Below are 16,953 nucleotides of genomic sequence, written 5' to 3' on the forward strand. Positions count from 1 at the left end.
AACATTTTATTAAATATTTTACACCCACTATGTCACTAAAATCAGTCTGGTAAGGTTTTTAACAACCATGAGTCAACAATGGGGAACCCTACTATATAACCTACCGTGGTATTGTACACAGTTCTCAACAGGGGAAGGCCCTCCTTTACAGTTCTCATCAGATTTATTTATTTTATTTTATTATTTTTTTTTAAAGAAAATTTTGATCTCTGAAGACATGTTCTACCTCCCGTGTGGCCCCCCCTGTAGGTCCAGGCTGGGGATCCTGCTGCAACCCCTACTCTATCTGTTGCTCCTTCTTTGATGTGATGTCACAAATATTTTACAATTGTGGGAGGAACTGTCTAATGTTGATTTCTAAATCAACACCAGACTGAGTGCTGATTTAGACTGTTGGTGTTGATTTAGAAATCCACACTGGACTGGATTGCTTTTTGTTTAACTCTTTGGAACTCTTTAGTGAGTGTTAGGGAATCTACACTCACTAACACTCATGTTGTTGAATTAACACTATATTTTTAACATAGAACACTTGCACTGGAAATCTGACACTTCCGAATTTGCTGTGTAATATCACTGGATTCATTGTAACACCTATAAAGACCTAAGGGTGGTTTGAATCAAAAACTGTCATTAGGCAACAGGATTCTTTCTTATTCCTAATAGTGTTTTGCCCAGATATCCTTGGTTTTGAGCTGGTTTTGTCCGAATGAAACTGATCTAGAGCTGACTGTTTTCAATCCAACCTTTATCTTCCATTTACAGCCTAAACCGAGAGACCTAAACTTTGCTCTCCCCAGCCAGTTGTTCCAGCTCCTCCAGTGGAATCCCAAGGGGACCCGAACAAGCCAAGAAGCACAGTCCTTCCAGTATGTCCTGGCTCTTTCTCTGCGTGTCCTCCTGGTGGGACGGGGCCGGAACATCTCACCAAGAAGGCATCCAGGAGGCATCTTAACCAGATGCCCGAACCACCTCAACTGGCTCCTCTCCATGTGGAGAATCAGCGTCTCTATTCTGAGCCTCTCCCAAATGACAAAGCTTCTCAAACTAATTCTATAAGTTAGAGCCCAGACACTCTACAGAAAAAAAAATATTTATATTCACAATCTTGTTTTTTTCAGACACAACTCAAAGCTCATTACCACAGATGAGGTTCGGAAGGTAAATTGACTGTTATAACAAGACAGAGCTTCACAGCTTCAGCACCAGCCCCTCATCGATCTCCTGCTCCATTTTTCCCTTGTTTTTGAAGAAGACCCCTTCTGACACTGGGGCTGTGTAATAATATCGATTTTGCAATATATATCGATATTTTCTTTCCTAGAAAAAAATCGATATTCATCCCCAAGTATTATAACATCCAACTGTCACCTTGCTCACTCACTGCTTGCTTCGCCGGGAGAGTGATTAGGTCATCAGGCTTAGAGTGATTCCTTCAGATGTTAAGTGTCAAGGTTAAAAGGTAAAAGGTATCAAACTATTCAGAGCAGGGTACTTGGTGCACTTTATTTACTTTACAAATGCATGTAAGCTACAGTTTGTACTGTTTCAATTAAACATGTTTTCTCACCACTTCTTTGATTCATTTTGTCCAGCTGTCGACTTTAAGTCTGTGTCCATGTCCAACCAGAGCCAGGTATTGTGTAGTTGGTGCTTTTAATCAGTTTTCAGTTAAATTAATTCAATCCAACTCTATAACAGTCACAATATGTCACCAAATCACTCTCTCCCTCTAAAATCTTTCAGAAAATCGCAAAAGTGTATTGAACTGTATTGTTTGCTGAATATTGCAATATATATCGTATCGTGAGCAGAATATTGTGTATTGTATCGTATCGTGAGATTATTGTATCACTACAGCCCTATCTGACACCTTGATCCATGATATCTGATGCTTTTCTGTCTGAGGTCAAATGGTCTGTTGTCTGTTTTTCTGAGAGTTGAGGATGCCCCAGAAAATATGCATATTTCAAGCTCGGCTTTCACAACCTTTTGCATATAGTATTAAGGATATAAACACCCCAACACTCAAAGTGTGGCACGTTTTACCATGAAGGGCAATAAAAGCATGAGCCAGCTGGGTGCCCTGAAGCTCAGAAGTCTGACAGGAGGAGCCTAAGCTCAGGAGATGCTTTTTACTGGTCTACCACCCGATGCTCCCCTCCAGATGCCCAGCGATGACAGAGACCCCCACTATTGGCCGCAGCAGGATACTTGGAACTGATGTGAGCTGTCTGTTCTCTCTAAGGCCGGAGCGTGCCAGGCAACAGCTGCAGGGCTCAAGGTCTGTCCCCTCCTCCACAAAATCCTCAACATAATTCCAAAACACTTACATAAAACTCTGACCATGCCAAGCCACGTGGGGGGAAAAGGTCCATCAATACAGCCATTGTTGTGTTCCAGGCCAACTAAGCCTGGGATAGAAGAGGGATGAACCCACCTTTTGACCCCCCCCCCCACTCCACACACACACACAGCAACAGTCATTAATATGGCGATATGTTTTGAAAACTCCGCAGCTGTTTGCTGTGTGAGAACAGAGAAAATGCACTGCTCAAAACACACACCATTCTCTACAGACAATAACAGAACAAAGAAGCATTTTATATTTATCAGATCAATCTGCAATCTGTACAAACATTCTAATGTGTTCTTTGCTTAGAAAGAATGCTAAATGTGAACTTGAATAGCGCTTTATCAAAGCTCTTCACACTACATTCAGTTATTCACCCATACTATTCAATGGTGAGCTACAGCATAGTAGCCACAGCGGCCCGGGGATAGTCTGACAGAGACTGCCATGCATTGGCCCCACCGTGCCCTTCTGGCCACCACCAGGAATGGCTGGTGAAGTGACTTACCCAAGGACACGACAGAGATAAATGGAGTAGACAGCAAACCAACAACCCACCAATTGCAGGACAAACGCCTACCATCAATGTTGCACTAAAAGTTGCATTAAAAGTGCATTAAAATGGTCAACTTTGCATTGCTCAGTAGATAACACTTTTATTGCAAAGTTCCATTAAAATGTGCATTAAAAGTGCATTAAAATGTCAACTTTGCATGAAAAGTGTCATTATTTACCAAATGATACTTCATGACAACTGTCATAAACATTCATGAAGACTCCTTTATGTTCATAACAGGTGTTATGTTATGTTTCTGACAGTGTCATGTCTGTTTTATGCACACCCCTTCAAATAAAGTGTTACCCAAAAAACTCTGAGCCTCAAAAACTTGCTGGTAAATACTTAGAATAAATCAAAGTTGGCTCCAGCTTTTGACTCCAACGCTACAGGGTGGAAGTGAACAAACAGCAGTGTGCAAGCGCAACATGACTGTAGTTGCATGTTGCACGTTTGGTCACTAGAGGGCAGTACTGACTCATCATTTGGAGAAGCTTTCTATGAATGTTTGAAAAAGTCAAGAGTACATACTTGGATGAGTTGCTATAACGGAGAAAATATTTTTTGGGATACTGAAGAGAACTGTGGCCTAATGGCATTTGTCAATTTAACATAAAACCCTTGACATCCTACGAGGTTGTTAGCAGTAAGTTAGGATTTTCTCAGCAGAACTTTTGAGAATGTCAGGACATCATAGATTGTATCCTGAAATAAAAAGGTCAGTCATAGCAGGCAGGGATCAGATCTTGTCTGACACTTTGCTCTATTGATTAATTTGTGGTTATTCTAGTGGCTGTGATCAATTATTCATGGGAATCTTTGATTTTCTGCCAGTAGACCTGTACTTATAGTTCTGGGCATTTCAGCGTCTGAACGTTAGACCCGTCTATGAGAGATTCTGGGTTGTGAATATTTGAAAACTCTGGGTCCAATATTTAGATATTAAATGTCGCTTGAGTGACAGTCTTCTTAAATAAATTTGAATTTCTGAATTTGCCAGATAAATTTTAATGGCGGAGAAATATATGTTCATGTGAAGTATATAGTACAGTCTTAATTTGGTTAACATTATGCATTGTGCATTGTGATTATATGATGTGACTGGTTCAGCTTGTAGATTCTACAAAATACAGGTAAGTAAAACTATTACAAGCACATTTCTAAAAGAATGTTTAAGGAAATGTAACACAGTAGTACTCATGCAGCTTGTAAAGACATTTTCTTTATGCTATTACTTTTCCACCTTTATTAGTTTTTACATAACTTTTACAAAGGATATTTACACAGTGCACCTTTATAATGAACAGCTGAAGCCATATACTGTGTGAAACAATTTTTTTTCTCATTAAGTGGGTTTCATATTTTAGGCCAAATGAAGTTACAAGAACTATTTTAATGAATCAGCTAATTGAGAGCATTTTTCTTGACTTTATTTGAATTCAGAAGCTAAGTATAATGGCATCTCCTGTTCCAATCTGTTTTTCTTCGGAGCTTAAGAAAATCCTGATCCAAGACTGTTGCTGTTGCCTTTAGTGAGTTGTTAAGAAGGCATACAGTTATGGTTTATGTTCTTCATTTTATGAAACAACCATCTTTTGTACAATCACCTCCAGAAAAATCAGGAGCAGTCCTCAGAACGTTTGCAGCTTATTTCTGCAAAATGACTAACTTGTATCTGTACTCTAGTACCAAGTGATTAATCAAATATTTTCAATTAACTTTAGCTGTAAGTGAAAATTAATATAGTTCAAAATACTATTTCTATTTACTTTGAAATTACTTTCCTCTAACTCAATATATGCAAAGGTTTTGGTTGACGTGTACTTGAGGAACGTTGGTTCTGCTCCACCTCCTGATCGTCCTCTGAAGAAGCATCAGTGTCCTCAGACATTTAGAGACCATGTCAGGATGAAGACATGCGGAACCAAGACGTCTTGGTAGGATAGTGAGATATTCCTGTGAAGGATTCTTTACCTCCCTTCACATGTAAACTGGACTGTCTTGTTCACTGCTTTCTTTTACAATGTGTGTTTTGGTTTTCCAGTAAGCACATTTTTGTCCAGATAAATTTTGGACGTGGTCTCCAGGTTGAGGTTCTGCACTCCAGGCTTTTCAGTTGTAATATTTTTGTCCTCTTTTACTTGTTTTTCCTCAAGTCTGCTTGTGTAATATTGTATAATCTTGATCAGACTGTGACTGCTTTTGCTGTCTTGGGAGCAATAGGCCAATAGTTAGTGTCTGCTCTGCTCCAAATAAAAGACGTAAAAGTGAAAAGCCAGTCAATTCATGAACTGTTGGGTTGTACAGCCAAAATCTATCCAGACAATATACAACAGGACAGACACGTCTTTAGAGATATATTTCTAATGTACTTTGGAGGCCAGTAGATTGTTACAAATATACCATCATTTAAAGATTTGAACTGTATGCAAAAAGTATTGTTCCCGCATTTTAGTTTTTCATAGGTAGAATAATAATAAAGCATTATGAAAAACACAAAAACAAACACCAAGATGAGATAATACAGTAAATATGTATCACGTTTGGTTTGTGTTGAGGACTTTTTTCATAAATTAACACTACAGGCTAATAGAATTATGGCAGAAGCTGCATTTCTGTGGGATCTTTATGTTTTACTTCTCAAACGACAGAAAGATAGAAACCTAAACATCAGAATGTTCGACTTCCAACATTCATCCAACAACTTCGTTAGTCCAGGAAGTCTAAAGGTGTTTGTGATCATAATCCATAATCGGATAATTGCATGAGTGTGTCAGTGTGTTATGGCACTGTGCTGCTGCTCCCCTTCGGTGGCTCTGATTGGTTGCTAGAAAGGTTGTCTCCAGCAATCGCTTTAATCCTCTTAGATAAAACAGAGCCTTCATCCAATCCCCTTCATCAATCCTTTCTCCCCTCCTACTTTTCTCTCTCTCTCCCTCTGTCTGCCTGTCTGTTACATATGGAAGCAGAATTTTTAATCCAAATGGATTGTGCAGCAAATTTGGCAGCCGTGGAGAGGAGCAGAAACCACTGCGACTGTGACAAAAAAACAAAAAACCGAAGGATCCAAACACAGATAAAATTGATGTGTTTCTCTGCAGTCTGTGCTAGGTCCTGACATTTCCTTTTCCATTCAGTTCATTGCAGATGGCTCTGAGATCTTCAAGGACTTGCCTTTTTCCCTGACAAGGATCAGAGCTGACAGGAGATGCCACCTAAAGAACACCTTTACCAAGACAGTACGGAAGCCAAAAAGGGTCAAAAGTCCATCAGCAAAAATCTTGGCACTCTCTGCCTGCTGCAAGCATGAGGAAACCATTTTCTTCAAACTCCTGATTGAACTTTAAATCTGAATTCCCTGAGACATATGAACTGGGAATAACTTTGGGAAAGCAGGATGGAAACAGGAACGTTGGGAATAAGGAGCCTACTGAGGATTCTGGGATGTTTCTGCTTGTGGATTCTGGCTGATGCTCAAATGAAGATCCCACCAGAGACGTAAGTTCCACCTTGTATTGTTTCTTATGGATGTTAACTTTCTCTTCTCAGTCACACAAAATAGAGCACCATACAGTAAAGGGTTTTCCACCAAGTGATTTAATTAACTTCCACCAAGTGATTTAATTAACTTCTCTTGGACATGATGAAACTTTTAAACCTTGAAAGTTTAAAAGTTTCTTGGCAAACAAGTTTCTTCTGTCTAATGGTAATACTGCTGACTCTGAATCTGTGGAAGGAGTCCAGACTACGGTGATGGCACAGAAGCATTTCAACCTCAAAGACTCACCACTAAATTTGAACAGTCAAAAATACCAGTGAGACAAAAACCTTGTCAGCAACTGCAGGAAGAATTTAATGATGTAATGAAATTAAAGTATTTCCCATAAAATTTTGAGATGGGTAAAAATAACTGCTCTTGTCATAAACTTTGGATCAGGTTAAGGCAACGCAACAATATGAAATTACTAATTTCTGCACTCTAAAATGCAATAGCTATTCTTACTTAAATTTGGTTTGTATGCTTTACTTAAATCTCACTAAATTGTTAATTCAACTCAAATAATGTGAGTAATGTACATGTTTGACCTNTTTTTGAAGATTTAATATTTGGAAACTGGGATTTTGTCCCCCTCAGTAATCCACTCCCTGTTTCCATAGTTCAGAGAACCACAATGTCTTTTTGTTTTACAGCTTCTATTCATTTCAACTGGCAGAAGGAATGACTGTAATAAAAACCCTTTTTATTTAACACATTCTCTGTCATTTTTGTTTTCTTTTCTTTCTTGATTTTAAAAAAAGAGGGGGGAATCAGTTAAAATCGGAATTTAAATTTTGGATAAATTTACAGATTTTATTTTTAAACTATATTGCCCAGTTCTAACAATGAACCGAAACTTATTTCACAATATTAAAACAAAAACCTTTATTTGAATTAACCTATCATGTTGAAGTCGAAGATGTGTTTTTGTTATATTTAGGAAAACTTTTTCTAGCTGCATTTTTTTCTTATTATTTTGAGTTTTTGAATGTTTATTTCCTTAAATTAAAATGTACAATATTTAAAGTCGCCTCACAGTATTTTGCTTTTAGCAGCCATTTTTAAAATTCAAATCACCCAGTAATTAAACTAGGCTATAAACAGAAACTGTTTTTAAATCCTCTGTTTTTTGCTTCATTCAAATATTGCATGTTTCTATTTAATTCTGTGCAGCTGAAAATATACTAACTCACAATAAATTTTATCATTTCATTTTGCAACATTATGGCTCCCAAGTACTTTCTACTTATTGTACTTGAAACAAATAGTTTATACATATTAATTTTGACACTTGGGTTATTTTTTTAAGCATTAAAGCTAAATCTTGATGCTAAGGATTAATTTCCTAAATTGTGCTTAAATCACACTTTATAATTAAGACACTTGCTGTGCTTTTACATTTATTTTTTTATCTGTTAACTAAAAGCTCAGTTTGTATCACGGCAGGATTTTCTCACTCTGAAGACGTGTTGAACTTTTGTATCTGAAGCTGGCCGCTCACCCACACAACGCAGCAACAGACTTCACCCACATTTCTGCAGAAAAAACAGTTTTTGAAAGACATAAAACGCAGCAGAAACTACAACAAACATCTAAAGGATTTAACGATCGGTGTGTCTCCTCACAGGTGTCGAGGCAGAAAGTATCGTCAGCGCTCCAAGTCCTGCTTCCCAGCAGGGAGGAAGGAATCACCACCAGGTTTTCAGAGGCAACAAGCCCCGGCACAGGACGGCCTCAAACCTTCATCCCTCCTCATCCTCGCTAGCCTTTGATGAGCAGGGATCGTCAGGAGGGAAAAAGATGGGTGAGTAACTTAAAATGGAGATGCACCGATCCGATATTGATATCTGTATCGGTTGAAAAAAACTTCTAGATTGGGTATCATGAGGACGTGCTCCATCCATAAGGGCAGATCTATTCAGTCTAGCTCTATCAGGGTTTCCCCCGGAAACATTTCTAGGCCCGGTGTTCAGGGCGCTACGCCAGTCATCCAGCCACTCGCCGTGTTTTTGATTTAAAAAATGTTTAAAGTTGACAGGAAGTTTGAAAATATCATTTGATACTTACGCATTTTTGGAAGATTACCATCTAAACACGAATTATAAAGTCTTTAAAAAAACAGGCAATCATTAAAACAACCTAATAAATTAACAAGGCTAAGCCTGGTGGGGACACAAGCAAAGCCTGGTGGCCCACCAGGCTTACAATACTCCGAGGGGAAACCCCAGCTGGGCTTTGTGCTCTGAGCGACGCCATGCTTTATTTGAGTTCATAATTGCACTTTCTGAACCATTTCAACAGTTTCTTTTGTTTATTTTTACTTTTGACTAAGATGGTCAACCTGTTGTTTTAGTCAGGTTGAATTAATTTATTTTTTATTTAATATTGGCCGTTATACTCCTGACTACACTGACTGAACAGACTGTGTTGTTTTGACCAAACTTGTGAAGCTATTGGTGCATTTAAGGTGCTGTACAGGTACAGAGTTATCAAATAAATGTATATTTCCCCTTTGAAGGACAATAAATGTTTTTATTCCGTTCTGCTTATTTAAAAAAACTTTTAAGTCGTTTCAACGCTGTTTTTCCGCATTGGATCGGTTTCGGCTGATACTGAACCTCAGATATCGGTAACAAAAGTGAAAAACGTGAATCGGTGCATTTTAAACTTGAATCTAAATTAAAACAGCCCTCCAGTTGATGTTAACCTGAACATCAGAGGTTCCTCAGATGTTTAAAAATAATCCGTCTCTCCTCCTCAGCTCCCAACATCGACCGCTCAGTGAAAGACCTGCAGAGATGCACCGTCTCCCTGACGCGCTACAGGATGGTGGTGAAGGAGGAGATGGACTCCTCCATCAAGAGGATGAAACAGACGTTTGCTGAACTCCAGAGCTGGTACGTCGGCTTCCTGTGAAACCGTCACATTTCTCATTCTGCTGAAAGAGAAAATCACATTTCTGAGGGTTTTAATGGCTTCTGAGGTGGAAATGATTGAGAAAAAAGCCCAGCTGGTTCTGAACCTGCGTCGCAGTCACAGTCTCCTGCAAAGTTTAATCATTTGGATTTATTCTGCTGGTGCTCAATGACTAAATACGTCAATTTTTAGCTGAAAACAAATTTATTTCCTCAGATCAGAGGAGGGAGGATTGAAATGGGATGGTTAAGAGGAGCGCAGTAAATTTCATTCTGACTTTTTTTTTTTTAAAGAGCAATTTTCTTTATAGAAACTTCATAATTTATTTTGATGGTTTTGGTTGTAAGCAGGGCTGCAACTAACGATTATTAATTGATTATTGTACCAATCATTCTGTCAAAAATTCACATTCTGTGGATTTTTTATTTAACCAATTAAAAAAATCAATCCTTCTTTAAAATGAGGAAAATAATATACATGTTTTAGAAAAGTTTTGACTTAATTACTGTTAGATGTTTCTGCATAGGTCATTTTTGAGCAGTGCAGTTAATGATTTACTAAATTAGGTGAGTTATTTCAATAATCGATTAATCGTTTCAGCTCTACTGGCTTAAAGTGGTTTTTACTTCCTTTTACATTTCTCTGTCTTTTTATTTTGGATATTTAAAATGTCTTTCAGTTCCAGTGTTAAGTCCTTACAAAAATTAAAGTTCATTTGTATTTGAGAGGGTAAATTTCTATCATTATTATCAGTAGATCTCTTAAAAATGATCTCAAAACAACAATATTATCGTTTATTGCAATAATTTCTGATGCAGTTTATCATCTTAACAGGCCTAATTATAGTTTGTGGTGAATTTGAGTACAGCTCTTTTTTTTTTTTCCATTACACTCAAAGTTTCACTTTTATTACATGAAGTCAACACAACGTCTTCTGTTAAGTTGTACTGGATATCTGAGACGGGAAGGTGGCAGAAAAACTTGGTTCACAAAAACAAATCTCTCCTTTTTGTTTGTTCTGTGGTTTTCCTGCCCGAGTTGTTACCTGTGATGATGTCAGCACAACAAACAGCAGGATGGTCAGATGAAGAGCAAACTGAACACAGATTTCAGATGGGAAAACATTCCTGCGTCTCGAGAGTCTAAACATGACTTGTAACTATGAAGTGTCGCCTTGCAGCGTTTCAAACGTTTCCAATGCAGTAAATGCGTTTAGTTTGTTTTCCCACTTTGGTGATTTCTGTGACTAGTTTAGATCTTTTTATACAGCTAAAAATAAAAAACTGTAACATTGTTGAAAAGTGAATTTATTTCACTTCAGTTAAAAACATTAATTGCAGAGTAGGACTGCAACAAAAGACTTTAGTAATCGATTATTCTATCGATTTAATCTAAAGTTAAATCAGGCCAAACTTCTCGTTTTAGGTTCATCAAAATTATTTCTGTTTGCAACAATAGTGAGAGTAATTTATTTATTAATGTTTAATAATGCCTAGTGTCACAATAAATCAATTATTTGCATCATAAATTAAAACAATCTGAATTATTTTCCATTTGTATTATTGCTGTTTTTTCTCGTTTCCCTCTTTCTAGTGAAAGATAGAAAATGATTTTCTGCTTTAATCTCAACCGGCTCCTTTTTTGAAGGAGAGTTTGAGACTTCAGCTTCATTTGTAGTTTTGTGTATTTTGTTTTATTTATTTTGGGTATTTAAAATGCCTTCCAGTTCAAGTGCTAAATATTCATTAGAAATAAAAGTTTAGACATCTTTGAGATGGTTTTCTTGCATTATTATACCATAACTGTTATGGTCCCAAAACAACAATATTATCATTTATTGCACTAACATCTGGGACAATTTATCATCCAGAAAAATATAATTGTGACAGGCCTTAATGGATGCATACATGTTTTATAAATCAAACCTAAGTGATCTAAATTTTAAAGGTGCAATAATTTTTTCTCCCCCTTAATAATATTTAGACAGTTTTTAAATAGTGGCAGCATTTCTGCTCCAAACTGTTGTGCTTTAATAATTGAGAAAAGATGTGTCTTCCAGTGAGTTACTCGTTGTCGTCTTGTTTTCTTTCCAGCTTAATGGACAGAGAAGTGACTCTTCTGGCAGAGATGGACAAAGTGAAAGCCGAGGCCAGTAAGTGCTGCGTTTTCAAGTGTTTTTACGCTGCGCTCGGCTCGTCACTGATGACCAGAGCTGCTGGTGTTCTTCCATCTTATGATCACCTGACTGAAAGCCCCGAAGAATCTGACCCAATTCATTCCCAGAAGGAGAAACGGAGATTGTTGTGGAACAGCAAGTCCCAGTTTCCTGAAAAGTGCAGCGGCGCCCTGAGGGTGCTGATCTACCTGCAGCTCCTGCTGTGTGTTTGTGTGTAACATGACAGAGCAGGACTTCATATTTGTATAAGTAGGCCATTCTCTCTTCCTCTGTCCTCTCAGTGTGGAGTGTTGTGTGTTTGAGGCCTGAATAGTGTCAGGTGTCGAGGGAGACTCAATGCTGCTTTTGTGCAGTGAATTGAGTGGAAACCTGAGTTCCTCCTCAACAGAACCAAAACGGTTTCTTGAAAATTTACCCCGTAATGTTGCGCTGTGTTTGTGTAGTTATAAAAATGTTTATTCTGATGGGAAATTATTTTTAATCAGTGCCTCACTACCTGGTTACAGAAAGCAGCAGGAAAGGTGAAGTTCATTCTTCAAAAACAGCTCTAAACTCTATTCTGCTAAAATTAATGATATCCTACAAGCTTTCTGGAAAAACGGATATTTTTCCCAAATCAGGAGAAAAGTAAATGCTTTATTCCTTTCAGGCAGCTGCCTTTTTATGCACACATTTATTCCTGCATGCATCTTTCTGTTCAGTCATTCCTCCGTCTTTTTTGTCTCCTTGCCCTACATTCATCCTGCATTTTTGTATTTATAGAAAATTAGGAATTATCTAGAAAAAAAGTGGAGAATCTAAAAATGAGTTATGGAAATAATCTATGGCTATCTCTGCTGTCTGTTTTTGTATAAATCCCTCTGCCAAGAGTGATTAAAACATGCACTGACTCTTCATTAACACCAACTAGTGGCTGTAACATTAAAAAGAAGAGGAAATTTGTTTTAAGTTGCTGTGCTTGAAGACATGTTGAGATTTGAGCAACTTTTAACCAATCATGATCCATAACTGCTGCTGCTGTTCTGCAGTGATCAGAACCTGCCACTAGGGGGCCACAGAGGGAAAAACTGAATGCCAGTCGGGGTTGATTTAATTCACAGGGGTGTGGAGACTGTAGGAAACCTGCAGCTCCCAGTTCTCAAACTTCCTCCTGGATCTAAAAATGCATCAGTTTGAATGAAGTGCAGAGCTGAAGATCGGTTGGGTCACCTGCTGCCCTCCGTCCATTAACAAGACTGGATGCAAGCAGCAGCAAAAGGCACCAGAGTTAATAAAAGGTTTTATTTATATGGATACCTGGCTCCTTCCCTCACCAAGAGAAGAAATCACTGCAAAAACACAAAATCTTACCAAGTATTTCTGGCTAATTTTAATGCAAATATCTTAGTGCACTTGAAATAAGACAAAACTATTTTACAAGCAACTTTTCGGCAAAATATAGGAGCTTAAAATAAGTCAGTAATTCCTTTATTTTAATAAAAGGAGGTGCTAGTTCCACTGGAAGATTATTTCACCTTTAACAGGACATGTTTCCATGCTAAGTGAATTAATTTGCCAGTGAAGTTAGCACTATTTATCAACATGAAGGACTTAAAACAAGCTCATATTTTCTGCTGAAAAGTTATTTGTAATTTAGTATACTTTAAGACAAAACTAGAATATTTCTAGTAGAAACTGGACCAAAAATACTTGGTAAGGTTTTGTGTTTTTGCAGTTTCTTCCTTATTGCTTTGTGTTAGAAACCTCACAGGACTCTGAGGAGGTTCAGTAGAATTTATGCTTTGATATTTTCTTGTTTTCTGCAGACTTTACTCCAATATTTCTAATACTGGGCGCCTCTTTGGACTTTGCTTGGATGCCAATATTTGCAGCCTGTAGTTGTTTCTGTCAAACATGTTGCCGGTTTAATCTGTGAAACCGTTTTCCTGATATCTAGTTAAACTGTGTATTTCTCTCTCTCTGAGTTTCTGTTTTTTGTGTTGCAGTGATGATTCTGGACGCTCGGCAGAAGAGAGCGGAGGAGCTGAAGCGGCTGACGGACCGGTCCGGTTCCATGTCTGAGGAGCAGCTGACTGAGCTGCGCGCCGACATCAAGGTGCTGCGACATTTTCACTCTGCTTTATTTATATTAACTTTTATTTTATGGGATTAAACTATATGAATGAAAGGCTTTAACATTCTGGCTTGAAATAAGCGGAGAGTTTTATTATTTTTGTATTTTTTTCAGCATTTTGTGAGTGAACGTAAATACGACGAGGACCTTGGGAAAGCTTTAAGATTTACATTTGACCTTGAGCCGCTGAAGACGAGCATCTCTGGGTTTGGATCAGGTACAGCACTTTAGTTCCTTTATTTTTCTCTTTCATTTATATTTTAAAATGAATAAAGTCCAGTTTTGTCCCTCTTCTCCTCATGGAGACTCTTTTAACTCTTAGGTTATCCAGTTGAGACAGCAGGCGTTTTGAAAACGATCAGATATTTATCAGAATTAGAACCACAAATGGACGTGGCATAAATCGGATTTATTTTATTTTTGGGTGAAAACGTTGTAATCTCTCCATTTGCTGCATGTTTTCCCCTCTTTCTTCCCCTGGTTTCCTGTCGGTTTACTGCTCAGAAATCAGTCGCAGTAGATGCTCACCTATCTGACCAGGTTGCTCATTATGCTGAACTTCAGTGCGTTGGATTTATTGACGGAGAACAACAGAGAAAACGTGTCTATAGCAACTGGGGAAATTTTAAAGTAGAATCTTAAAAATCAAATGATTTCTTATCGTCTTGCTGCTTCTTCACACACGTCGGCTAAAACCCTCTGAGATTCTGTCGGCTGACAAACACTGGGCCTTATCGTGTCAAAACGCTCATTTATTTTTAACCTACAAAGACTTTACTGGCTCTTGAAACCCCTAATTCTCAGAGAATAACTGTCTGCGGTTAAATTAAGCTTCTTTAAATCTCCAAAAGTCAGTTTTGTTAACGAGGCAGGAATCATGTTTTACCGTTTCTGACTCTCTGCCTTCTAGTGTACCATCCACGTACGGGCTACTCGGACCGGTCCCGCTGTAGCTCCACGTCCTCCTCTGTCGCCAGCCCGGTCCAAACGGAGACCCCTCCTCCCACCCAGACCCAAACCGCCCCCGCTGAAAACCGCCCGCCTCCAGTCAAACAGGTGAGAAAGAAATAAACTCATAAATCATCTTTATCGCACTTTTACTTCTAAAACGTCTCAATTCTAGAGCAAAAAAGTGGTACATAGTTGTTAAATGGACAGAAAGTACTTCTTAAATCTGTGGCCTAGTCAAAGTCCAGACCTAAATCCAATTAGAAATGTGTAAAGATTTGAAAATTTGACTGTAACTGCAGTGAAAGAGTCAACAGAGTTGATATAAATGCAACTTTTTATTTGTAACAATTAAATGGTGCAGTCAGTCGATTAAAACATGTGATCCGATTATTCACTCTTCTTTTGTAACCTTGAAACGTAAATATGCATAATTTCAAAACGTTTAAGAAATTATTTTATTGTCTAAAACCAAACATCTCAGTTTTCCAGGTTTTTATATTCAGGATAATTTTAAAATAAGTTATTTTGTTTAAAATGTAAACTATAAGCTGGTTTTGCTTCAGGAGGAGGATAAGTTATCGTTGCAACATCTCCTGCCAAACTTTTGTTTTGGTAAAATCCAGCTTTTATCCAAACTCAGGATGTTTTTAAAAAGTGAAATTTGCGGCTTGGCACACCACTTTGACTCTCCCTGTTCATCTTTTCACTCACATTTGTGACTCTGAACTGTTGACCGCAGTACAAGACCGTGTAACGCGCTGCTTTGAACCAAGTAACCCTCTTCATACAAAAGAAGTTTAGGCGAAACTTGGTAGTGCGATTAATCTGCGTTAAGTAATATCGTGTTAAACAATTTAGATTAATTGGTTGTGTTAATGTTGAGAGCCCTATAAATAAATAAAATGATTAATTTATGTCTATTTTCAGTGAATTCCCACTTTGTTGTTCCATCACAAAAATTCCCAACAAAACATTAAACATTTTGGAGGTTTTTATGCCTCCATTTGGGTCTCAACTGCTTCTAAAAACAACTTAAGCGCTTTAAAGAGGAAAAAAAAAAACACTCATCTTCATGTTTTTTTTTGATGTCTGGTAAACGAATTGCTTCACAAACATCCCGGAAAGCCACATTCAGTGGCCACTGTGTTGTTACTTAGCAAACCAAACAGCACTCCAGCATGTTTGGTCAGCTGGTTTTGCCACTGTATGTGCTGTACAATGGCTGCTGGAAAAGACAAGTGTTTTGTTGTTGACTTAACATTCAGAAACAACTTCCTGGATTCTGGTTGGCTGTGCAGGAGCCTCTACTAATGCTTTTCAAAGATGTATAATTGCACATCTGTTTGCAGCCTTTTTTTTTTTCATGCAAGTGTAAACGTTGAGTTGGGGGCGTGGCCAGCAGCAGCTAATTTGAATTTAAAGTGGCAGGAGGCCCTAAAAACAAAGAATGATTCTGTAAAAAAAAAAAGTAATAAAAATGCTTCTTATCAACCAGAGACTCATCCTAACATGTTCAAGGAAGCATAATAGTTCACCTTTAACTTTCACATTTTGTCATGTTACAGGCACAAACTTTAAAAGAGTTTTAAAAACTCGGTTTACTCACCATTCTGTTTTAATTTCGTCCTCAGATTTTCCAGGGAAACAGGCGAACCTTCCAGGGACCCGGCTACCACTCGGGCGGCCAGCGGTTCAACGGCAGCTCCCACCACGACAGGAACGCCGGGCGCGGGAGCCACCGTTACCAGGGCGACGCCGGCTCCTCCGGCCCGTCCTCACAGCAGCCCCACAGCTCCAGGGGCCCCTCACACCCCCCCCACAACCCAGACCGGCCCGCCCACAACGGGCTGCCCCAGCGGCTCCCTCGAACGCACTGCCCTTGACACCGGAAACCGTCTCACTCAATCAAACCCATCCACTACCCCCCTGCCCCCAGAGCGCTCCATTACCCCTCCACCCCAACGCCCTTCAATGAAGAATAGTATACAGTTTACATATTTCAGTCAGTTGAGCTGTAGTGCCGCCGCTCTGCATCACTCTGTTCATTCTTTGAACTTGAAAAGCTCCGACTGTCTCTCTCTCCTCGTTTCATTTCTCGGTTTTCGTGACACTTTCTATCTTTAGCCTCTGCTGCTGTGGCTCTCCGTCGTTTCATCACCGAGACTCGCGCAATTTACCTGCAACAATCCGTGCACTATTGAAGTTGAACTCTTAGTACTTTTTCTCTTTTTGCGCCGTCAGCTCTCTGATTTGAAGGTTTTTTTTGTTTCTTTTTGTTTTTTCGTCTCCAGGAACCATTTCAATGCCTTCGCTGTTTGGGGGGGCAAAAAAAAGTGTTGTGGAAAAGTAG

General features: G+C 38.6%; 1 protein-coding gene across 1 annotated transcript in view; it reads left to right on the top strand.

The window, feature by feature from the left end:
- The window catches only part of spats2 (spermatogenesis associated serine rich 2), a 26,765-nt gene extending 10,151 nt beyond the window's left edge, over positions 1–16,614 (top strand). The window contains exons 7-13 of the mRNA XM_015051504.1: positions 8,075–8,251; positions 9,209–9,344; positions 11,457–11,515; positions 13,525–13,634; positions 13,767–13,869; positions 14,563–14,708; positions 16,235–16,614. Of these exons, the coding sequence (XP_014906990.1) occupies positions 8,075–8,251; positions 9,209–9,344; positions 11,457–11,515; positions 13,525–13,634; positions 13,767–13,869; positions 14,563–14,708; positions 16,235–16,486 (983 nt within the window). The 3' untranslated portion in view covers positions 16,487–16,614. The remainder of the gene's footprint in view (positions 1–8,074; positions 8,252–9,208; positions 9,345–11,456; positions 11,516–13,524; positions 13,635–13,766; positions 13,870–14,562; positions 14,709–16,234) is intronic.
- The last annotated feature ends 339 nt before the right edge of the window (positions 16,615–16,953 follow it).

The sequence above is a fragment of the Poecilia latipinna genome, unplaced genomic scaffold (genome assembly GCF_001443285.1).
Source record: "Poecilia latipinna isolate Pla-1442-1.1 unplaced genomic scaffold, P_latipinna-1.0 Scaffold1049, whole genome shotgun sequence".
In the NCBI taxonomy this organism is placed as follows: Eukaryota; Metazoa; Chordata; class Actinopteri; order Cyprinodontiformes; family Poeciliidae; genus Poecilia; species Poecilia latipinna.